Here is a 26,188-nt window from a genome sequence, read left to right on the forward strand (position 1 = left end):
TTCCGGCTGAGTTTTAAATAGAATAGTTTTTTTATTGTGCGTATTATTTACAATCCGCCAATTACAAGCATCATATCGCCTTACCTGTTCTTTCAATCCTGTGCTATGTAAGTAGAAGTTCCTAATTCAAGTACAGATAAAAATATCAAATATATAAATACCCACGGTATACATGTAAGTCTTTCACATAATGTACAAGCTAATACCGTCCAGCTATCTGAAAGGAATACTTTGAATATATTTGTTGCCGAAGCCCACAGATACTGCATTGAGAATTCCAATATCCACATTGAGACGTAAAGTTAAATATCCGGTCGCTTTTGTTACATAACTAGTCCCAAGTAACTATTACAAATTGAATTGCCTTGGTGCAGATTTATTCCCGAGCAACTAGCTGAATTGAATTCTCAGTGGTTTTAGCACAGAATTATTGCCAAGCAACTACAAATTGTGCGCTCTCCTTAATTTTATTAGCCAACTGCCTAATTCTTAACTCGGGATTTTTGCAAAAAAGTTAACAAGGGATATAAGTGTGACACTAAAGGTATTATTAAAGTTGGGAGCACATAACCAGAAAGGCTATATGATTTTCGCTTAGCTCAAACACTACAACGTCGTACAAATTGAAATTATAAAAGTACATATTTGTAAATAAAAACACGAAATCTCACAAAATAATAATGTTTTATTCATACCTGCACGGATCCAGAGTCGGCCATAATTCTTACAGCTCTCTCACAAGCGTAAAAACGAATGCACTTAAGTCATCCGTTGAAACTGTCACTAGCACATCGGATGAAGATAAAATGTAATCTTTTTATCCACTAAGCATTTCCGCTCAGTGTAACTGGCCCTTAAAGCATAAGTAGTATCACTATTTTATTAGTGTGCGTGTAGCTGTCACAAAAATGGCGTTGATTGGTCAAACGCACACATAAGTGAAAATCGTTTTGCGTTTTCTATACTATATTCTAGTTTGGCATGATTCTTTGTGGAGTATTAGGTTAAGTGTCGACCAGTTATATACAAGTGTGAATGAGATCGAAAACTTTTTAAGTTCAGTGTGTTGAGTGAGACCTGACAGCGTGCGTATCACGTGTTGGTTTAACATTTTGTAATATGTTTTTTTAAAGTGGTAATTTTAGTTCAGGATAAGGTACCATTTATCCCAAAAATACCGAAAAGAGATCTCATTCCCACGAGAACCTCTATTAAGACTGTTCCTTACCCACGCGGGCAAAGCTGTGGGTGATAGCTATAATATGTATAAACACTAAATTTAGGTATAGGTTGAAAAACATTTGGTCGGCTGGTTGTATTTTTTGAATACGTCACATGTATTGAAAAAAAAATATCTTCAACCTCAGCTTTTGACATATTTGGCCACTCGCGCGCCGCGTAGGCACAGGAGTTCCGTCGGAGGTTCGGCGCCGAGCCCAAAAAAAGGCGTCTTGTAATTTCACACGGGTGTAACAAGGCAGTCTTTACATATTTCCATACTTCGACGTCACAAGTTGGGTAACGGTAGCTACACTCCGGTAACACACACCTTGATCTTGCATGATACAGATAATAAACAAAAAATGTAAACTAAAATTGGGTGCACCTCAAAAAGTATCGCCCCTTAAAAAACGAATCTTCTTCGAGAATCTTCTTCGACAGGCTTGTGCTTCCCATGCCTGTGAAAGTTATTACGTCGAAGAATGCGTACGCAAATTCTCAGGTGAGCGTTAACACAGATTAATTTGCACCTTGCACGGGTTCGGGTTTTTTCTTCTTAATGGTTTGAATTTAGAAAAAATAAAACTTGTACGATATTTAGAGACCTTGCACGATGTTTTTTATAGATAGTGCTGTTCAGATGAAATGACAAGACGATCCGAATTGTGACGTAAGCAAAGATATGTATACCTAAAAATTGTTCACGTACGTTATCTATGTATTAATGACAGTGGTTCCGAAAATGGCGCATAGACATCAACCCAGCGAAAAGCACAGCAGTGTTATTTCAAAGGGGAAACTCACCGCTTATTACCTCCCGCATTAGGAGGAGAAATATCACACCCCCGATCACCCTCTTCGGCCAACCTATACCCTGGGCCAGGAAGGTCAAGTACCTGGGAGTCACCCTGGATGCATCCATGACATTCCGCCCGCATATAAAAACATTCCGCGACCGTGCCGCATTTATTCTCGGCAGACTCTATCCCATGATCTGTAAGCGGAGTAAAATGTCCCTTCGGAACAAGGCGACACTTTACAAAACTTGCATAAGGCCCGTCATGACTTACGCGAGTGTGGTGTTTGCTCACGCGGCCCGCACACACATAGACACCCTCCAATCCCTACAATCCCGCTTTTGCAGGTTAGCCGTCGGGGCTCCGTGGTTTGTGAGGAACATCGACTTACACGATGACCTGGGCCTCGAATCGATCCGCAAACACATGAAGTCAATGTCGGAACGTTACTTCGATAAGGCTATGCGTCATGATAATCGCCTTATCGTTGCCGCCGCTGATTACTCCCCGAATCCTGATCACGCAGGAGCAAGTCACCGTCGTCGCCCTAGACACGTCCTTACGGATCCATCAGATCCAATAACTCTTGCATTAGATACCTTCAGCTCTAACACTAGAAGCAGGCTGAGGAACCCCGGTAATCGTACTCGTCGAACTCGACAAAGAGGTCGACGTGCAACCTAACCCATGCGTCAGCCCGCTGAGTTTCTCGCCGGATCTTCTCAGTGGGTCGCGATTCCGATCCGGTAGTAGATTCATTCGCGAACCAATTGCTCTTGAGTTGTTAGGTCTCCTTCGGAGGCGCTCAGGCAGTTGTTAGCAAATCCCACCCCTCCTGGCTGAGCCTTTGCTCGCCCACCTGTCCTGGTGAAGCTGGAAAGGCCTCCGGGCCACCAGTAATCTTTCAATCATAAAAAAAAAAAAAAATATGTATTAATACGCGAAGCAAAAACTTTGTACACCTTTTAACGAAAATAGTCTTTGACAATAGAATTACAATAGTGTACAAACTTATCATCATCATCAGCCTTTATCTGTCCACTGCTGGACATGGGCCTTCCCCAATGTCTTCCACAGAATGCGGTCCTCCGCCTTCCGCATCCAACGACTTCCCGCCGTGCGCACTAAGTCGTTGGTCCACCAGGCTGGAGGACGCCCCACGCTCCTGGTTCCGATCCGTGGCCTCCATTCGAGGACTTTCCTCCCCTACCTGACATCGCTGGCTCGACAGATGTGACCGGCCCATTGCCACTTCAGCCTGCTAACTTTGAGAGCTATGTCGTCGACTTTGGTTCTCCGTCGAATTTCTTCGTTCCGGATTTTGTCCCTTAGAGAAATACCGAGCATAGCTCTCTCCGTCGCCCGTTGTGCGACTCTTAACTTAATCGCGGGGAGGACGCACTGATTAAAAACTTTTGTCTTCAGGCATTGAAGAATTCGCGACGTCAATTGCTTAACTAGCATGATTTGACCTCAAACACACACATAAATTGAAAGATAAATAAAAACTTGTAATAAATATTATAGTGAAATGTTAAAGTCTCGAAAATTCGATATCAATTTCCTTTGTGCATACATTGTAGTGTCTTGTGAAAGTCGATGCATGGTGCATCCTGAACAATGTCAGAACGTGACCCGGCTCTGTGGAAACAAGTTATTATTACTGTCACTACTTGATCATAATTGTAGGTACATAAACCCTTTGTTACTAGATCCTGATTGACAAGTCAAAATGGTAGCTCGTATCATAAACATGATAAGAGAAATTCGTCTTTAATTAATAGTGTACTAAGAAAAAATCTTATATTTTTCTGAAATAATTGGTCTTCTCATTTTCTTTTTAATTATTTAGGCATTGACCAAAAGTCATTGAGCAGATGTTTTGAACGAAAAAGTTATAAAAGCAAATACCACATTAGAATATACGTCGTAAAAATTATATGATATGAAACTGGTGGTAAGACCTTTTGTGAGTCCGCACGGATAGGTACCACCACCCTGTCTATTTCTGCCGTGAAGCAGTAATGCTTTTCGGTTTGAAGGGTGGGGCAGCCGTTGTACTGAGACCTAAGAACTCATTTCGAGGTAGGTAGCGGCATTTACGTTGTAGATTTCTATGGGCTCTAGTAACCACTTAACACCAGGTGGGCTGTGAGCTCGTCCACCAAACTAAGAAATAAAAAATAACAAAATCGCAAATATATACCCGTCGGCTTCGAGGGTTAGATTGGGAGGAGACGCCAAATTGGACACTGCCATTAAAACAAAAAAAAACCGGGCATTGAGGTCTACAGGGTCATATTCAGTAATATTCTATCTAATTGTACATAGTTAATTAAATTGTAAAAACGGTAAATCCTTGCCATTTAGTCGTCTAAATCTCTTCAAGATATCGTCATAAGATTTTAATAACGTAACCCCGTTCAAAGATGACTGCATCAAACGTCTTAGTAACATCGTCAGTTATAAACGCACAATGCAGTATGAACGACGCTGAGACGGGGTCAATTCCATGAGGTCAACTTTCGCGGTTACTCTGCAACATCGTACATACTCAGGCGTCATTTTGAGCATTATCGCGAAATTAAATTCGATGTAGAAGTAAAATTCTTTTTATCTATGTTAACGGAAATGTATGTAATCCGTCATTGTATACAATTCCTAGGAAATGTATGTAATTCCTAAAATCGCACGGAAATGTGTGAAATAAATTATATTATACTTACACATTACACATTTCCTAGGAAATCTATACATTTCCTAAATAGCAATCGGAAATGTAAAACATTTAAGATATTGGTGGGTACGCGGGGACAGCGGGACGAGTCTTGCACTACGGTCAGTTGCCAACTTGCAATCCACTGGAACCGGCCAGGGATTTAAGAAGTGCCTTTGCAAGAAAAACTGTGCTACATCAAGATGTCTGTGTTTTAAAAATAAAGTATTATGTACTTCCAAATGCCATTCGAGCTTACCCTGCAAAAATAAATAGCTATATGAACTGACAAAGTATTATAATATAAAGATTTACTTCTATACTTTGACATTTATAATTACTTAATTATCAGACTGATTACTTGCCAAATGAAAATTTGATTTTATAAGAATAAATATAATTTGATTTTGTGATACGTTAAAAGTTAATAGATAGTTGATTTTAGAAGTTTTAATTAGTAAGATAATATGAATATATTATTATTATTTTACGGTATGACTGTTACCCGATTGTCTCAATAAGTGTTATAATATTTTTTATTTATTAACAACGTGTTTTATTACAGAAAGCATATTTATACATTTCCTAATACGATATTGGAATTATATACAATTCCGAGGAAATTTATACATTTCCTAGGATATCTACGCATTAAATAGTTTTTCGAACAATATTTTATACATTTCCTAAATAGTATCGGAATTGTACACATTTCCTAGGATTTGTATACAATTCCTTGATTTCATACATTTCCGGTAACATCTATATCTATATAAAAATGAAATGAGCTCGTCCAACCATCTAAAAAAATAAAAAAGTTAGTCAAATTGTAAATGCACATGTACATCGTCGCAATAATGCAATGGCATATTTAAAATAAAATAATATACTTATTGTTCAAAGGTGTGTCTCTTGAAGACACCTCAATACCAAACCGGGCCCACTACTTGAAGTATTAGACCAAGCAGTTCTCGGCTTTGGGAATTTCAATGAGAGTAATAATATGAGATATATTCGGGTGACTTGAAATATTATTTAAGATGAACTGTTCATTTTAGTTAAACCATTCGATGGCCCAAATATTCCTATTCGCTAAAATCATTGTTAACCTTACCTACACTTGAAGTCGTCGTGGCCTAAAGGATAAGACGTCCGGTGCATTCGTTGTTGCGATGCATCGGTGTTCGAATCCCGCAGGTGGGTACCAATTTTTCTAATGAAATACGTACTTAACAAATGTTCACGATTGACTTCCACGCTGAAGGAATAACATCGTGCAATAAAAATCAAATCCGCAAAATTATAATTTGCGTAATCACTGGTGGTAGGACCTCTTGTGAGTCCGCACGGGTAGGTACCACCACCTCGCCTATTTCTGCCGTGAAGCAATAACGTTTCGATTTGAGAGACAAGGCAGCCGTTGTAACTATACCGAGATCTTTGAAATTATATCTCAATGTGGGTGGCGCATTTACTTTATAGATATCTATGGGCTCCAGTAACCACTTAATACCAGGTGGGCTGTGAGCTCGTCCACCCATCTAAGCAATAAAAAAAAAAACTTGAATTCTAGAGTTACATACTGGTGTATAAAACTCGTTACAAAATTTCAGACTTGTTAGAACTGTGATATTAGAGATGTAAATCAAATCAAATCAAATCAAAAAGTTTTTATTCAACTTAAATGAAAGTACATACTTGCTGAACGTCAAAAGAACTAACGCCAATTCACAAAAACTAGCCTCAGTCCTGAGAAGAATTGGTAAGAAACACAGCGGGCATGTTTTTTTTTTTTAATATAGTGTTTTTTTTTTAATATTAGATTTTTTTAAATATTCATTTTTACAATGAGTATTATAACGTAACAATTATTACAATATTGAAATGCCCGGAGCGAGCAACTCATTCCCACTTTGTGCAATCTTCTAGATAATCATTGACTTTATAGTAAGCTTTATTGCACAGATGTTCTTTAATAGTTTTCTTAAACCTATAATCAATTTGTATTGAACGAAGCGTTCACACTAAACTATTAATTAATGTCCGGTCTAAACGATTGAGACAGCCGTCTTCCGTCGCGCGACGACATGCTCCTCACGTTACCGAAGCATTCCGTGACCGACGCTAATATTTTAAATTCATTTACGTAGAAACTCATGGAAAGCTGGACATCCTGTTTTATATTGTCTAATGTTTTTAATAAGAACTGGTGGTCCCGCAGTAGTCGAAATTCGACTGTAATTAATTGAAATTATAAGTTTGAAAATTATCATGGTTCTATTGTCAAAGACTATTTATTATGCTTCTATAATCATAGATTTCGCTATTACTACACTTTAGACAAATATTAACAAACACAAACAATATTTAATCTATTCTCATTTGACCATAGACTTTATGCAATAAGAAAAGTTTGCCAATAAGCAAATACATGGTAGTGTGTGTAATATTTTCTTTATTGAATTAATGTATCTTTTATGCATTATTTTAAAAAAAAATAGCATTCCGCACTCCTCCTCTATATTCTCTATAAGTGTGGGAAATTTCATACTCTTCCGTCCGCGCAATTTTCGTAAAAAGGGATACAAAGTTTTTGCTTCACGTATTATAATATATAGATGTACAGTTTTCACGATAATGAAGGGCAAGAGCTCTTTTTCCCATAGACACAGCTCACTGAGTTTCTCGCCGGATCTCCTCAGTGATTCGCGTTTCCGATCCGGTGGTAGATTCTGCGAAACACTTGCTAGGGCTAGTGTTAGCAACGTCCTCAAGTTATAGCCCCGTGAGCTCATCTACTCGCTCGGTGAATCTAGCATAACCCTCCGAGGTTACTAATAGGTAGAAAAAAAAAACTTACATTTATCTATGCAGTCAATCAAAAATAGGCTGGACTGTAGTTCTATTATATTCTATTATATTTCTGTCGTAAAGCAGTAATGCGTTTCGGTTTGAAGGGTGGGGTAGCCGTTGTAACTATACTGAGACCTTAGAAGTCATGTCTCGAGGTGGGTGGCGCATTTACGTTGTCGATGTCTATGGGCTCCAGTAACCACTTAACACCAGGTGGGTTATGAGCTCGTCCATCCACGTAAGCAATAAAAAAAAGTTCATTTACTAAATTGTCTTAAAATACTAGCTTAGTACGGGGGTCAACCGGAACGGATTTGTAATTAATGCTTATTAGAGCCATTAATTTTGGTACTGTGAATACACTATGTACATATAACGTAACCGCCTTGAGACATGAGGTCGGGTTAAGAATAAATTATCTAACGTCTGTTCTACCCTCTAATTAGTAACCCTATCTCATTTTGTACACAGGACCATACGAACAAATTCTCACTTAAAATATAAGTAGTTAGAAAACTATTACATAATTATAATTACGTAGACGTAAAAATGCCACTTGAACTGTCTTGTTTTCAATACAAAGACATTACAATAATCTTTATATACATATATAGTTTTATATTTCTTCTGTGCGTGTGTTTGTTACTACTGAACTCCTCCTAAACGGCTGGTCCGATTTTAATGAAATTTTCTGTGTACCTTCAGGTGGATTCGAGAATGGTTTAGATTTACAAATCAGCCCGGCAGATGGCGATGCAGCCGGTATCTAGGCTATTTATCTTTCCTAGAAATAATTTATATGACAAAACAACGTTTGCCGGGCCAGCTAGTAATAACGTAATATTTTGTTATCTAATAGCATACGATTACGTGCTACTTCAACAAAATACCTATTGTAACATATTAAAGTGGCCGCATTTAAACTATTGTAATAATTAAATGGCATTAGCATGATATTTAAAAGTTAAATTACATGTTTTCTAACAGCTTAGGTATATTTTGTTGATGTGCGTTTCATTTTCTTTCACTCTATACGTACGATTTGCGAAACTTCAAATAGGAACTCCAATTTTACTTGTAGCCTGTTTACTGTTGGCAAATCAAAACAGGCGCCTATTAAAATTACTTGCATACCCTTACTAATTGAGCACTTATGACTAATACCCACCTATGTAAAGCTCACCCTCTTTAAGAACGGTTAGCTGGTAGATAACACAATTGTTGAGTTAAGCTCGCCATTTTATAACTTTTCGCCATTATTATATTTTATTAACTGTGTGTACAATAAAGAATAATAAAAAAATAATAAAAAAATATCAGGGATCCTCTATTCGATTTGGGCCAATAAAAAAGTTGATCGCTTTACATAAAGATTTTAATCCCTTTAAATATAGCAAAGTAAATAAAATATACACATATTTCGTCTTCTGAGTTACGCTGCGTCACTTTTCCCTTCTAAGACGAAATCTTCTATCTCCCTCACTCAGTCATGTTCCACATCTGTCATTCATCCACACATTTCGCTTCTATATTCATCAGCTAATAATTTTACTAGACTAAATTCAGTTTAAATGTTTTTATTTATTGGTTAGATGGGTGGACGAGCTCAGGGCCCACCTGGTGTTAAGTGGTTACTGGAGCCCATACACACCTACAAGGTTAATGCCGCCACGCACCTCAAGACATGAGTTCTTAGGTCTCAGTTTTTTACAACGGCTGCCCCACCCTTCAAACCGAAACGCATTACTGCTTCACGGCAGAAATAGGCGGAGTGGTGGTACCTACCCGTGCGGATTCACAAGACGTCCTACCACCAGTAAAATGTGACTGAAATGATTGTTTTTCTCAAATAAACCTAACCTAACCAAAGCCGAGGAGCTGTTTACTAATGAATATATTGTTGTTCGCTTACGACCTAATGGTTCTGATTCGTTTGAGATATAGAATTAGCAAATAAAACAGACTACAGAATTTTCCCGTATGACTGTCGGGTGAGAACTAGAACGCGCCAGTATAATTCGTATCAGCTATACAAGGACATGAGATAGGTAACACTAGTTGTTCTGTTCTTATTCTAGTGAAGCGATGGTAAACGTTATATTGATTTAAGTCGTTGACCGTTGAAATATGGTTGACTATCTTTCAATCCATTGGTGATTCTGTTTGAGATGGAGCCGAAATTAGGAACAACTTCAATTTGCTTAAACCTTAAGCAGTGGTATTCAAGTTCGTGGATTGAAAAAAAAAATACACAAAAAGACGGCTAAATTAAATACGTGTTCAAAAATAAATTGCACAACTGGCTTATAATTAATTGTTTTTTGTTTTTTTTTCAAAGTCAATCTTGCTACTGTCCGACATTCAATATCATCGTGTCCATGAAAGATGTAACTCATCATTATGATAAAGCTTCTCTGCCTCGAAAGCGACGAATAGATCCACAAACTTTCCATTCAAACTTCCGCCCAGTACCTAACATATCAATAAATAAAACGTAATCAGTTAATTCGCAACTTTCATTATCTACTGCGTACGATCAAAGGAACAATGCGGCGAAAGTTGCTTCCATAATCGAATACCTATTGGTTATGAAGGCAAGCCACCGGTATCGGTGCTTGGCTCGACGTTTGGTTGATGATGCTCTTCACATTTTGGAGTACATGGAAGTGTTAGATAACTTCAGTAGAAAGATGATATTTAGTGCTCATACCTTATATGCTATTAGAAAAACTTGTAAGGTTGAAACTTAAAGTAAAACCTTTCGTTATTTATACCCATTATACCAAAAAAATAAATGATTAAGTGAGTAACTAATTTTATTAATAAGTACTAGAGGTCCCGCAGTAGTCGAAATTCGACTATAACTAATTGTAATTGTAAGTTTGTACACTATTATGATTGTATTTTATACTTCTATAATCACAAATTTCGCCAAGACAACACTATATAAAATATTAACAAAGACAAACAATATTTAATCTCAATTTGACAACAGACGTCAAGAACAAAAGTTTGACAATAAATAGTATGCATGCATGTGTGCGTCAAATACATGGTCTGTAGTGTGTGTAATGTTTTCTTTATTGATTTAATGTATCTTTTATGCATTATTAAAAAAAAAATATTAGCATTATGCACTTCTTCTCTATATTCTCTATAAGTGTAGAAAATTTCATACTCCTCCGACCGCGCAATTTTCGTAAAAAGGGATACAAAGTTTTTGCTTCACGTATTAATATATAGATTTTTACGTCAAACGTCACATCTCTTTGTCAAGGGTATACTCGTATTATTAGAAATTAGTTTATCCGGCTATTAACTGCAAGACCTGGGTATGAGACTGCGACATCTTGGAGCCAATACTGACAATCTCATAACATGTTATCGTAGTAGTAGAATCATCATTAAATTTCCTATTTATTACTGTTAAACTATTGGCAGAGCGCACGAAAAAAGATACATGCTATTTCAATGAAACTGATGATTGATTTATCTAACAAAATTACAGTGAAAGTTGGGCTGACTACTGCGTAACTGACGGTGCCTGTTTGGTGTTGATGATGAGATCGAAATTTCATATATATACTTTTAGGGTTGTATCTGTCCAACTCTAGAAATAGGAACATGGTTATAATATCAAACACCAATTATCTCAAACAATATGCTGATGATTGTTAAAAAGTCTTCCTTGAACGAACCTCGCCCTGTAAACTATCACTAGATAATGACCGAGCTTTGCTCGGATTTTTTTTTTCATATGCTGTGTTTTTCAGAAATTATATATAAATACGAATTACATATTGATAAAATGATGCAATACGAATAATATTTTTCGATCTTACCGACAGAATAATAAAAAAATATGAACTGGTTATTTAAAAAAAAAAAAATCAAAATTATCGATAAAGTTAATTATGAAAAACACGAATAAACCAAAATTTTCTGAAAATAAATCGTAGCTAGATCGATTTATCGTCCCCGAAATCCCCTGTACACTAAATTTTATGAAAATAGTTGAAGCCCTTTCCGAATTTCTGATTGATTTATATACGAGAATTTCTCGTTTAAAGTTATAAGATTATTACGCTAAATACCGACCAGTGCCTCAAATAAGTAGTATGGAAAGCGTTTCCAAAATACGGAATCACTTAGACTTGATTTCACTCGCGCACTTCACCGGTACCAAATGGTTTCGTCACTTGTGCGTGAGATGCGAAAATAGAACGAAATTCACTCTCGAACGAACCGTTTGATATTCGTGTCGCATTTGTTACGAATACCATACTCGCTCGATCTATTGGAAAACGTTGGCTAATATTTTACCAGTTTATTTACTAGACACGTCGTTTTGTTAGGAAATTGCGTGTAAATTTATTGCTGCACATTTCGTAATTTAGCATCGATATATATACCAGTTTCTTTATTCTGAACGTCTATCTGAAACACCTGAATTTTGTTTGTAAAAGTATTTATGGAAATATTCCTATCAAATCCTAAAATTAAACCTACATTAGATCTTATAATCATAGCAAAAAATATGGCAGCAAACATATACAATGTTTTTAAAGATGGTTAAAGAATCTCCGGAGTTTCAATCTCAAAAACCCTCAAAAGAAATAGACTTCGAATTTTATAATCGGTAGAAGCATCCTAATGGTTGTGTCTGCAGGGTTGTCATGTGGCCTCATAACATTACAAAGAAGTATAAAAAGGGAACTTCTAAAGAATTCCTGTCAATGTCGTTACTTTGTTTCTTTGATTGTGTGTTATAGATAATTAAATTTTTAAGTTTTTTTTTTATTGCTTAGATGAGTGGACGAGCTCACAGGCCACTTGGTGTTAAGTGGTTACTGGAGCCCATAGACATCTACGACGTAAATGCGCCACCCACCTTGAGATATAAGTTCTAAGGTCTCAGTATAGTTACAACGGCTACCCCACCCTTCAAACCGAAACGCATTACTGCTTCACGGCAGAAATAGGCGGGGTGGTGGTACCTACCCGTGCGGACTCACAAGAGGTCCTACCACCAGTATATGATTTTGTTATTTCATAATACGGCACACAATAGTTTCTATGCGAGTTTAGTTTGAATGCAACAATAAGTTTCCTTTAGTTGCCAATGAACTGATGACCTTTGGTTAACTAAAGCTTCTAAATGTTTGATTATTGTTTTCGAGCTTTTATCGAGGTTGAAGGCAGGTGAATAGGTGATGATGTATTACATGGTCACAGTCGGTCATAAACATCGCCAAACTGCTATCTTAAGTCATTAATGACTTCACAGCTATGAAGGAAATGTCATGGCGAATGATCAAATGTCGTCGAACCCATGACAGCCTGCAATTACAGAGGAAAATTAAATTGTGTTATGGAACGTACTTCCTTATAAATAAGTAATTATATTTTAAGAAGACAAACTTCGCGAAAACTATGAACGATCAACAATTCGGGTAATGCTATCAATCAATGATTGAATCACCAATAAAAATTATAAGACAAAATATCGATTTGAAATTTCACATCACTAAACAATGCAGAGCATCTGCCATCCCGCGAATGTTGATAATCGATAAGATTCAATCAATGACTTTCTATTTGCTTTCACTGAAATGTTTTAAGGCAAGGCGATTTTTATGATAATTTTATAATAATTAAATCACTCATTGTTTTTAACACGCTTATATTAACCTTAACAATAATATGTTTGGTCATTTTTGCGTGTTTGATAATACTAGAGGACCCGCAGTAGTCGAAATTAGACTATAATTAATTGGAATTGTAAGTTTGTACACTATTATGATTGTATTTTATACTTCTATAATCACAAATTTCGCCAAGACTACACTATAAAAAATAATAAAAAAGACAAACAATATTTAATCTCAATTTGACAACAGACGTCAAGAACAAAGGTTTGACAATAAATAGTATGCATGCGTGTGTGCGTCAAATACATGGTATGTAGTGTGTGTATTGTTTTCTTTATTGATTTAATGTATCTTTTATGCATTATTTAAAAAAAATATTATCATTGTGCACTTCTTCTCTATATTCTCTATAAGTTTGGAAAATTTCATACTCCTCCGTCCGCGCAATTTTCTTAAAAAGGGATACAAAGTTTTTGCTTCACATATTAATATATGGATATTAACATAGATATAGGTTAATTTTCACAGACGTTTCTCAATTTCAGTTTTCGATATTAAATTAACGGTTTTAATTTGAAATTCAATTGCAACTTTTTATTAGAAGATGCGTTGGTAGTTGTGTAATTTCAATATGGCATTGAACTTGTTTTTTTACGGTTCAAAATTAACTCGGAATCCGTGGGTCACGTTTCGTGTTTAGTCAATTTAACGCTTGTGACTACCGTGGAACACGTAGAAATGTACGCCGTGAACATCTACGTAATTACGTATCAACAGATTTTCAATGCTGAGATATATTCTGTAAGTTTTTGAAGTCGTCGTAGCCTAAAGGATAAGACGTCCGGTGCATTCGTATCTAGCGATGCAACGATGTTCGAATCCCGCAGGCGGGTACCAATTTTTATAATGAAATACGTACTTAACAAATTTTGATTCGGCGGCATTGACGTTGTAGATGTCTATGGGCTCCGGTAACCACTTAACACCAGGTCGGTCTAAGCACTAAAAAAAAAACTCAGCGCGGTAATTGTCTTGATTATGGTGTGTGATAACTTTAGGCTGTGAGTGGTTTTCTGTAAGTTATTCTTCGTCTATGCAATTAGCAATTACGTCGTTAACGATTCACCAATTTTGAGCGTTCGTCAATCAATCAATCGGGGTCGTTGTACCCTCGATACGTTACGTTACGGGGGCACGGAACGGGCCTCGAGGTGAACCCCACTACCCGGGCAGAAGCTCCCACGCTGCCAAGCTGCCACGCAGGGCAGGGATGGAAATGCTGCTGGGGGGACATTGAGAAGGGGGGGGGGTGCTGTTGCAGCGTGTTCGGTTCAAAATACATCTATATCTATATATTAATACGTGAAGCAAAAACTTTGTACCCCTTTTTACGAAATTTGCGCGGACAGAGGAGTATGAAATTTCCCACACTTATAGAGAATAGAGAGAAGGAGTGCAGATTTTTTTTAAAATTAGGCATTAACAATAAATTAAATCAATAAAAAAAACATTACTCACACTACCGTGTATTTGACACACAGCATATATATACTCTATTTACTGTCGAACTTTTGCTTTATGTCTATGGTCAAATTGAGAATAGGTTAATATTGTTTATCTGTAATATTATTAGTTTAGTGTAGTCTAAAATCTGTGATTATAGAAGTATGCCTTTGACAATAGAACCATAATAATGTGAAATTTATAATTTCAATTAATTATAGTCGAATTTCGGCTACAGAGGGACCACTAGTATACATAAATATAATACGATGGGCTTGATTGTTGCGCGGAGCGATGCCCGTGGATGTTTTTTTTTTCCTTACACTACCGAAGCGTTCGTGAACATTATTTCCCGTAATTGTGTCGACGAGCCAAATATCTCTACGGCTCCTCCGATCAGCCCGTCCTATCCTGGTCAAGCTGAAAAGACCATCGGGACACCAGTTGTTAGGTACTTCGAACACAAAAAAATATTTTTGAATTAATAATTTGGACAAAGTCGTTCATATTGTGGTATCTTCAATTCTAGTTACCACTATAAAATCAATATAAAACTGATATATAAAATCGAGGAGTGAAAGGCTATTTCGTTTAAGAGAAATTTTCGCAACTTTACAGGAGAGCCAAATATAATAAGTTTAAAATTTTGGGAAATATATCATAGCAACAAAAAACTTCTACAGCTATTTTAGTTGATACTAGTATCAAATAAAACGTATCCTTAATTTTAAAGATATGAATAAATAAATAAAAATAATAAATAAATATTTACTAACAATCACACCACGTTAACTGGTCCCGTGATAAGTTCGTAAAGAACTTGTGTTACAGGTACCAGATAACGGAAATAAATGTAAGATTTTTATTATACACATACATATATTTAAGAGACATCCATAACCCTGGAAAAGACATTTATATTTATCATACAAATACCTTCCCTTGGCGGGATTCGAACCCGCGACCCCCTTGTGTAGTGACCATGTCACTTACCACTACACCAGACGGCCGAAGAAGCCACAGATATTATAAATGTCGTTTATTAAGCAATTTTGTCGTCGTCGTGGCCTAAAGAATAATCGTCCGGTGCATTCGTGTTGAAGCGATGCACCGGTGTTCGAATCCCGCAGGCGGGTACCAATTTTTCTAATGAAATACGTACTTAACAAATGTTCACGGCTATTTTCCACGGTGAAGGAATAAAATCGTGTAATAAACTTCCTTTCAGTAGGCGCCGGAGTCCGACATAGCCCGGTCCGTTACCCCCGACCGAGTATTCGTAAATGGATTCCTCAGCGTTAAAAAAAAGTTACAAAAAAAAAGAAGAAACAAATAGGATCGCCTTACGTATTTTATTAGCAAAATCATAGTGTATGGCTTGCTCTACTGCTTTAAAACAAAAAACTCAGAAAATTATAGATGATGATGAGGAAATCGTGGATACAATTGTAATATTTTATTAATTATAACTTAGAAGGAACAACCTTGAAGGGCAAGCAGCTAATCGCCCACCTGGTTGTGAGTGATCACAGCCCTTGAATATTAGCTAGGATAAGGAGGCTTAAGATTTTTAAAGCCGGTTATTTTCCCCTGCCAATTCTAGTAACCTTTAGGGGTTACTCTAGATTCACCGAACGTGTAGGCGAACTCACGAGGCCTTAACCTGTCGAACTTACTAACACTAGCTCTAGCAAGGGCGGTGCTTCGCTGAATGTACCACCAGAACAGCGCCCCTAGCGGCAAACGAAGAGAAGCTATTTCACCTCCATACAAAGAGTTAACTTTTACGCGATCGAAAAGCAAAAAAAATCACATTAAGCACACATGGTTTCATTAATAACCAGGGTAAACATTGTGCTTAGTGCGAGTTTTTTAACGTTCTTGATAGCGTAAAACTTCGATCAACAATAGTAACTAGATTTCGGGTCGGCGCAAAAATCCGTCTCGTTAAATAACAGCGCACTTGAAATGTGAGCTCTTATTTTGTTTAGTTCACTTCAGACACAGCCAATGTCAACCCGTCTCACAATGCCGCAGTATGTATTCAAAAGTTGTAAAAAATGCTCGAAAAATCAATTTAACGGCCGGAGTATCTTACTTTCGGTAAGTACATGAAGTATACGTTATATTTTAAGCTTTAAACTAATAAATAATATTAAATTTTAAAGAAAATTACCGATTTTTAACCACCGCTACAAATGTTGGCCAAGGCTCGCCAACACTTGGACAAAATTTTTATTTAACAGAAAAGTAAATGCATGGAGTAGATTTGTGTTGTAATAATTTTTAAAAATTTGTTAGCAGTACTTCAAAATTGGTTAGTTAAAATTGGTTAATTCTGCTTTTGTGTCTGTTTGTTGGATTCTCATTGGACACTTAGCTTTCCTTTTTTTTTTTTTGCTTTCCTAGCAATCACGTGTGCAGAATGGATCTCGGTTGTCGCCAGAGAAAGAAGAGATTACTTTTATAAGCCAGCTAAGAACTCCACTCATTGACACTGGACATCTTTGCCTTCCGTGTTCACGGCTACTGAAACGTGGCCGAAGCATTGTAATAAAAATATCGCGCCTAAAACCGTTTAAACGTTGTTTTATTATATGTACTAGTCGCGAAAACATAAAAATAAACTATAAAAATATCTATTACACAAAACGTAACTCTTAAAATAATAAGTAATGTATAGATACTAACAAACATAAATCCTCAAAACATAAAAAGTAAACAACTAAACTTTTACTTTTATTCATTTAATAAATTATTTTAGTGTTCAACGCGACTCCGTTACCTCCTGTAGTAAATAGAAATTGAAATTTCAAGAAGCAAAAATAAATAAAACAAAACGATGTTAGTTCTCAAAGCTATAACGGGAAAAATTACTTTATTTGTTGCCGCATAAGGTTCATTTAACATTAAAGGTTGTTTAACATATGCCTTTTCATTTGTAAGTGACAGGAGTAATTTATTGCTTTGTGACGAATGATCGTAAGTATTAAATAATGTTTTGGAGATTTGGAACTTTATTACTAGGTGGCATAGTTGTAATTAGTTTGAACTTAAAACTGTTTCAAAACTTTTTTCTCCGTTTGTTGTAAACCAACGTAGCTATGTATGTGTATATTCACGCGGACAGTTTTTGCTTCGATTTTGTACGTGTCCCTTTATCTAGTTACTATTGTTGATCGAAGGCGTAAAAGTAAACTCTATAGCAACCCTAAGGCCTGCCGCGTCGGCAGCCGCGTCTGATCGCGCGCCGCGACCAATCAGGGACTCTCGTTGTCGGCTCCCGGCGCGATTCAAAGAGTAGTGACCGAGGGGCTTTCCTGTTGGCAAGCCGCGCGTGCGCCTTTACTGGCGCCGACAGTTCACCCGCAACCACCGAAGCATACACACGAGAATACGTCCGCACCTCGCTCGCTACCATTCCTTTTCGAACTTGTTTGTGGGACCCTCTGGAGTATTCATACCCAGTGCTCCAGCTGGACAACACAAAACTGGCGCCCAACGTGGGGTATTCTCGTGTGTATGCTTCGGTGGTTGCGGGTGAACTGTCGGCGCCAGTAAAGGCGCACGCGCGGCTTGCCAAAAGGAAAGCCCTTCGGTCGCTACTCTTTGAATCGCGCCGGGAACCGACAACGAGAGTACCTGATTGGTCGCGGCGCGCGATCAGACGCGGCTGCCGACGCGGCAGGCCTTAGGGTTGCTATAACTCATATTTATATGGAGTTGGAACGTCTGCCTACGTTTGCCGTTAGGGGCACTGTTCCATAAAAGTTCCATACAAGAGTTAACTTGTACGCTATCGAGAACGTTAAAAAAACTCTGACTAAGCTCACAGGGTTTCATTAGTTACCAGGGTAAAGAGTATGCTTAGTGCCAGTTTTTTAACGTTCTCGATAGCGTAAACGTAAACTCATATTTTGTATGGAGTTGGAACGTTTGCCTACGTTTGCCGCTAGAGGCGCTGTTCCATACAAATTTGAGTTAACTTTTACGTTATCGAGAACGTAAAAAAACTCGCATCATGCACACAAAAACATTGTACAACTACGTATAGAAAGCATTAAGTTTTACATTGACCGCTACTATCAATGTCCGCCTGAGGCTGACATCTGACCGGTGGTAGATCGTGACACACGGTTGCAAAAGAATTCAGGACCGTGGGAGGCTAATCTCGGTGGTTTGCAGCGAAGGTCGAGTGCCTTGATTGGCCCGCGTATTATCGAAAGTCGTATTGTTACTGTAGGTACTTCGAAATATCACTGATTATTGCGAACAATGGCGCCGATAATCATATGTTAAAACGTTAAATTAAATTTGTACACTTCGTACTGTTTCTTTTTTATTGCGATGACAAACAAGCAGGTGGGCTATCTAACTTAATGTGGTCATTAGCGCTTTTTTTTTTCCTACCTAAGCTGAGAGCCTTGAGAAGCTATATCAGCGTAACCTTAACTAGTAGGTGAGCTCACGGGGCTCAAACCTGACGACATTGCTAACACGAACCCTAGCAAGAGCCGTGCTTCGCAAAATCTACCACCGGATCGGAAACGCGACCCACCGAGAAGATCCGGCGAGAAACTCAGTGGCAAGCGCTCATGGACATCAATAGCGGCAGCGAGTTTGTGACTAGTTTGTTAGACTAGTAACTAATTTTAGCTACATTTTGTGTAGAGCGTGGACTGTAATTTGTGCTGATCGCTTCAATAATTTGATATATTCAGAGAGAAGATTATTTTTATTTTATTTTAATTAGTTACAACACGTGCACGTACGACCTGAATTGTTGATTGATTTACAATGACTGTGTTGTCAAAATTATTATTCTATTTCAGAATTCAAAAAATTGTTATACAAACTTCATGTTTAGAATTGCTCTAAACACATTTTAATTATTCGTTAGGCTTATATGATTCTCTACAACCAGAGAGATATAATTGAATCCTAGATTTCTTTATTATATGGGATAGATGACATCCTCTTTGATGTTTTATATAGTTCTCGGAATCGAAAATCGAATAATAAAATTTATTTAAGTTAAATATATTTTTTATTTAGGGTTTTTTATTTGTTACAGGGAAAAGAAAAGAGTAATCGTGAAGATCTAAAAACGGATATTCAACACAGGAAAGAAACGTTTTACAGGGTACGTCGCAATTAAAATATTTTTTTACATCTCTATAGTAGTAAACTAAACGAACAATACCTTGCATCAGCATTTCCAAAGAGATTATGCAGTTTGAACAAACAATACAGAAATAATAATTCAAAGAGAACAGATTAGCGTTATATTCTGCGGTGAATAGTTCATGTCTTTGGTCACTGGTGGTAGGACCTCTTGTGAGTCCGCACGGGTAGGTACCACCACCCAGCCGTGTATTTCTGCCGTGAAGCAGTAATGCGTTTCGGATTGAAGGGCGGGGCAGCCGTTGTAACTATACTGAGACCATAGAACTTATAGCTCAAGGTGGGTGGCGCATTTACGTTGTAGATGTCTATGGGCTCCAGTAACCACTTAACACCGGGTGGGCTGTGATCTCGTCCACCCAGTTAGCAATAAATAAAAAATCTTTAATTACTCGGTTCGCTATTGAAACATCATAGACTCTCTCTCATAGAACTCTGAAATGTAATTTATTGGTGGTAGGACGTCTTTTGAGTCCGCACGGGTAGGTACCGCCACTCGGCCTATTTCTACTGTGAAGCAGTAATGCGTTTCGGTTTGAAGGATAGAGTTAGACGTTCTATTGTAAAAACTGGGATTTAGTACTCATGTATCAAAATGCGTTGTTGATATTTATGGGTTTCGGTAACCACTAAACATCTGGTGGGCAATAAGATCGTCTAAGGAATAAATAAAAAAAAAAATCCTATTTTTTCAAGCATGGCTTGGAGTAATTCCTTTATGTTAGTCCTGAGCAGTGGGATTGGATTATGTCTCCGTTATCGCTTATGCATACGAATGACTGTCAACATTCACTGTCTTAATGAAAGTAGTCATCAACATGGCTGGATCTGAGAATAGAACATTTGCAGCGGAACTAATCTGCGGGAATTTAACACGCTCTAAATCTTTATAACAATTCATTAGTTACGTAATCTGGATTTATGTACTAGTCCTAAGAATAAAGGGATATAAAAAAGCTACGGGTGATTTTCCACAGGCTGTAAACTCGTAGAAAAATTAGAGCGCAATAAGAAAAAAAGAAAATTATAGCTCCAAGGGTTTCATTTACAGATTTATCCATTATTTTTTTTAAATCATGTTTGATTCTGAAGCAATCCTAAGATAAAGAACGAAAGGAAATATTCAAGGTATTAAAAATATATGTTTCAATACTCCGCTAAAAAGTATTTTTAGAAAATAAATAACCTTTTAATACTAGTTTGAGTCAATTAACAATGACTGAATACAATAAATTGCGATTAGTTCCCACAGAGTCATCTTCAATCGAAGTGTTTTTTTTTTATAATCAACAACTCGGGAAATGATTATTGTACAGAAAATCGAATTAGGGATTATTTGTGTCCCTTAATTTGTGGGACTAGGACTAGGACTGTAATGTATAATATTTTTTACTTTACAGCAAACAAATTAACATCTAACCAAATGTTCCAAAATTAAATAACAAAATATTCATTTTTGTACTCAGGAGGCTCCTTCAGACGAAGATTCGGCGGTATCGTCCGCGCCCGCCTCTCTCTCACCGCAACCACTTAACGATATGTGGGTTAGTATACACATTCCAAAATTCTCATCCTTTTCATTGCTTTAAAATATTAGTGCAGAAAGAAAGAAGAAATATCTCCGTAGACCCCCAGAGTTGATACAGGTTGATGATTGTTCGTTTTAACGCATGCATTAAGATACACAAAATCACAAAATATAATAAAAGCTAGCGACGCTATAAGCTATATCCAAAGACTTAGATGAAAATGGGTGAGCCATAATGAGGTTACAGAATGAAAGTGGGACAAAAAGAGTCTCTTCGTGGAGTGGTCCAAGGGGAAAGTGACAAAGATGCCCCGCATGCGATAACAGTATTATTTCAGTAGGACCAAACTAAATACAATAGAATAGAAAATTTTATGCTATGTATTATCATGAACTTGACTTACCTAGGATGAAGAGTTGTGTGTATATTCCGTAATTTAAATTGTTGCGAGAATATAGCTCCTATGAGAAAAATAATAGCAATGTTACATTACGCAAAAATCACTGGGCAGATCTCTATATACTTTTTTAAATTTATACTTTAGACACTTGTTTCTTATTTAAAAAAACAAATTATAGCAATATTGTTATTATATATAAATCTATAGTGTTAAGTTACTTACCTACTGCTACCTATTCGATAAGTTATTAAAGTTTTGGTAGTAGCGACCATGGATTTATTTTATTTTATTTAAAATGCATTTTTAAGCGGTGGCAATTGCAATTGGTACAGCGCCCCTAGCGGCAAACGTAGGCAAACGTTCCAAGTCCGTATTCATTTTAGTTAACTTTTACGCCATCGAGAACGTTTAAAAACTCGCACTAAGTACACAGAGTTGCGCGGCTAGTCAGTAACTATGTAGTACAAGGGATCTACTTGTATGAGTCGTGCATATCATAACGAACAGATCATGAAGATTCCTAGTTACGACCTTGATCGTATTAAATTAGCATCGTATATAAACGAAATGTCAAATAGTATTGCATTTTATATCGTTCTGTCACCCAGTAAACTATTGGCGCCCGCTGCTTGCGTCATAGTATTGTGTTTCGCGATGCTTGGGGCGACCATGATTTTATTTAATGCGTACATTTTATACCACTTCACATGGCAAGGGTGACAAGTTCTTGAAAGTGGACTGGTGATAGGATGTGTTGTGAGTCAGTGTGCTTTGGACTGCTGTTGTACAGCTGAATAGAGACTTCCATCACACGTGTCATCAATTTGTGATGTATGTTGGTCTTATTGACCGGTAACGCGACATAACCTCGCCCTGCCTATTTAGACTGCAAATATACGTTACTGTTTGAGGGACGAAATAGTTGTTAAGGTTTTAAAAAGGCTATCTGAAATTGTTACCCTAAAATGAAATGTCAATGGCACAACCAAGACATAAAAGCAGATGAAAATACCTATCGCAATGTTTTTTGTGGAAAGAGTACTCTAGATGGATGATGGTCACAGTCTACAGTAGATTTAGTCGATCTACAAATATAAGTCTCTTTTTAACATCTGCCTTGATAGACAAGACCCGTACGAATTGTTCAGCTAAGATCGAAAGAATTCTTTGGCATTTATCTCTAAGAGATCGTCCGCGACGCTGACTGATACCAATCGTATCCATACCAATGCACAAATTTCGTGAAATCTCATTTAATTTCGTTAAATTCATTTTTACACATCACTAGTTAAACTCGGCTCGCTTTGCTGGACGATGTTTGATTTAACTTTGATCAGATGGCGGCCAAATATCTCAGATTTGCTCTCCGGGCCAATCTAGGAATTTTTTGAATATTATAAGATGGTCGATTGAATCGATTGGGGACTTACATACACTATATATATAGCTAAAAAAATGAAGGAATGTTATGGAACATTATGCTTCTAATTTTTTTTATATTACTTATGTATTACTTATTGATCAGCAATTAATTCGATACACCCGAATGTCTGTTTTTAATACGCTTTTATTAGTTTCAGACGTATGTATGTTAGTATGTAACGGAATATTTGAACATGATTTTGACCCCCTTTAAAACATCGGATTAACTCGAAATTTTGTATACTTATTAAGGACAGACGATAAATCAATATTTAAAATTATTGAAAATTTTTTTAGAAAAAATTGAAATTCAACTAAAAAATGAAAAATTAACAATAGTTTAAAAAAACTAACAAAATACGTTTTTATAGAAAATCCAACTAAAAACTAGAAAATAAATTTTAATAAATATGAATTGAAAATAGTGTAAGAAAAATTTTTTTTTTGTAAAAAAAGCGTAGGGTGCTTTTCAGGATAGTATCAAAATAACCCTTCCACTCATATCTGTTCATAAAATATTTATAACTACTGATACCATGCACCTCACGCTTTTTTTTTACCTAAAAATCATTTTTCTTACACTTTTTTTAATTCATATTTATAAAAAAATATTTTCAATTTTTTTAAACTGTTATTTATTTTTCAAATAGGACTTCTTGTACCCTAGCACCATACGTCACGATGACGTATTCAATAGAAGACTGTCCCCGTTAGTTGCAATTCATGGTCACAGTACATTCGTTTGTTCGACAGTCATGCGGGCAGTGCCGTTTGTCCGTCGAGCGCGCCACAGCCGCCGCTCGCGAGTGCACCAGGCTAGAGGACGCGCTCAGAGACGCGCGAGACCAGCTCGAGCTCATGGAGTTCCGCCTGCTGGAGTTGGAGGACGCGCATCCCGACAAGGTACGTACCTACCCGAGAATAGAAATATTCATACAATGTACACGCAAAGCTTATCAATACTAGTGGTCCCGCAGTAGTCGAAATTCGACTATAATTAACTGAAATTGTATGTTTGTACACTATTACGATTCTATTTTTAAAGACAATTAAACTTCTATGATCACGAATTTCGCCAAGACTATACAGTATAGAAAAATATTAATAAAGACAAACAATATTTAATCTCAATTTGACAACAGACGTCAAGAACAAAAGTTTGACAATAAATAAATAGTATGGACGCGTGTGTGCGTCAAGTACATGGTAGTTAGTGTGTGTAATGTTTTTTTTTATTGATTTAATGTACATAGTTTTTAGGCATAATTTAAAAAAATATTCTCTATATTCTCTATAAGTGTGCGAAATTTCATACTTCTCGGTCCGCGCAATTTTCGTAAAAAGGGATACAAAGTTTTTGCTTCACGTATTAATAAATTTAACACCAGTTATGATCAAAGTTGATAATTACAAAATGGTTTTTTTTTAAACTTCTATATTCGAAACGTTCCAAATTTTGAAATTAATTTAATAATTTAATTAAACGAGAAAGTGTTTTTGTTGACGGTTTCAAAATAATATCACGAAGCACAGAACAGTAAGAAAATATCTTTGTTTTGTTTTAATGTTGAGATCGAAGCAACGTTATAATATTAATCAATAATCAATAGATTTTGAATACAACATTACAGATTATCTACGAATCTAGACTACCATTTAATTTGATTCAATTTCAGAATTGACTCAAAATTGTTTAACTAAAATAGGAATGTAGCTCACAACGATTAAGTAATTTTTAATTATACCTACTCTCAGAACATATTGAGTAACAGTTTTAGTGTGTTCTTAATGAATCTTAGTTAGCGTGTGCAGCCTAATCAGTGACCGGTTCTAATGCACATTTGAGTTTACCTCTCAAAACGAATGCAAGTCAAAATCGCGCACGAGAGAGTCAAAAACGGCGCAATACTAATATAAAATCGTAACGTTTCTGTCACAATATGTAGGTATGTATTAAGCGTTGTTTACTTGTTACGTAAATACTTGTCACGGTCGTATGCAAATTTGTCCGTTTAATACGTAGTACGAATGTAGGAGAACTTAGGTGTTTTAGTATTCGAAGCTCTCTAAGATGAGCTATATTTTTTACTGGTGGTAGGACCTCTTGTGAGTCCGCACGGGTAGGTACCACCACCCCGCCTATTTCTGCCGTGAAGCAGTAGTGCGTTTCGGTTTTAAGGGTGGGGCAGCCGTTGTAACTATACTTGAGACCTTAGAACTTGTATCTCAAGGTGGGTTGCGTATTTACGTTGTAGATGTCTATGAGCTCCAGTAACCATTTAACACCAGGTAGGCTGTGAGCTCGTCCACCCATCTAAGCAATTAAAAAAAACTATGATAGATGTATTTTTTTTGTTTATAAAAACTATGTATTTGTAAATAATGTAAATGATTAAGCATTGACTCAAACGTAGTAGTGTTTTAATCTTGGTGATTCGTTCACATGAGTTTTGTTCCAATTGCGTAGACAGGGTTTGGCTCTTGAGTGAGGTGACTACAAAAATAGGATTACCTAACTATTCGGATTTATAAATGTAAATGGCACTTGAATAGAGACACAACAATCTGGAAGCGCGTAAATTACTTGTAGATCATTTCCATACTTGTTGGATTCGATAAAATAATTTAATACATTTGATTACATTATTCTGTTTTTATCCTTCAACAATATTTTTTTGATTATCCAGTTCTTTCGATTCGGCGGTGCCCGCACCTGTCCATACATTTTTTTCTGAAATAATAAGTAGGTGCGTTTAATAAAGAAAACATTAATTTTCACGCAACTCTGGAGAGTAAGGAACAGCAAAGGAAATATCATTCCGATTACTACGCACAAACAGTGGACCATCAGGTTTGTTTTTGCCAAGATTATTAATTATGTTTCGTAAATTAATTCATGTTTTATCTATACT

General features: G+C 36.6%; 1 protein-coding gene across 6 annotated transcripts in view; it reads left to right on the forward strand.

The window, feature by feature from the left end:
* Pif1A (PFTAIRE-interacting factor 1A) overlaps positions 1–26,188 on the forward strand; it is a 162,880-nt gene that overhangs the window by 114,364 nt on the left and 22,328 nt on the right. For all 6 annotated transcript variants that reach the window (XM_089737226.1, XM_089737221.1, XM_089737222.1 and 3 more), the window contains 3 exons: positions 19,816–19,884; positions 21,392–21,469; positions 24,030–24,179. In XM_089737226.1, the coding sequence (XP_089593352.1) occupies positions 19,816–19,884; positions 21,392–21,469; positions 24,030–24,179 (297 nt within the window). The remainder of the gene's footprint in view (positions 1–19,815; positions 19,885–21,391; positions 21,470–24,029; positions 24,180–26,188) is intronic.

This window comes from Bombyx mandarina, chromosome 23, assembly GCF_030267445.1.
Source record: "Bombyx mandarina strain Sakado chromosome 23, ASM3026744v2".
NCBI lineage: Eukaryota > Metazoa > Arthropoda > Insecta > Lepidoptera > Bombycidae > Bombyx > Bombyx mandarina.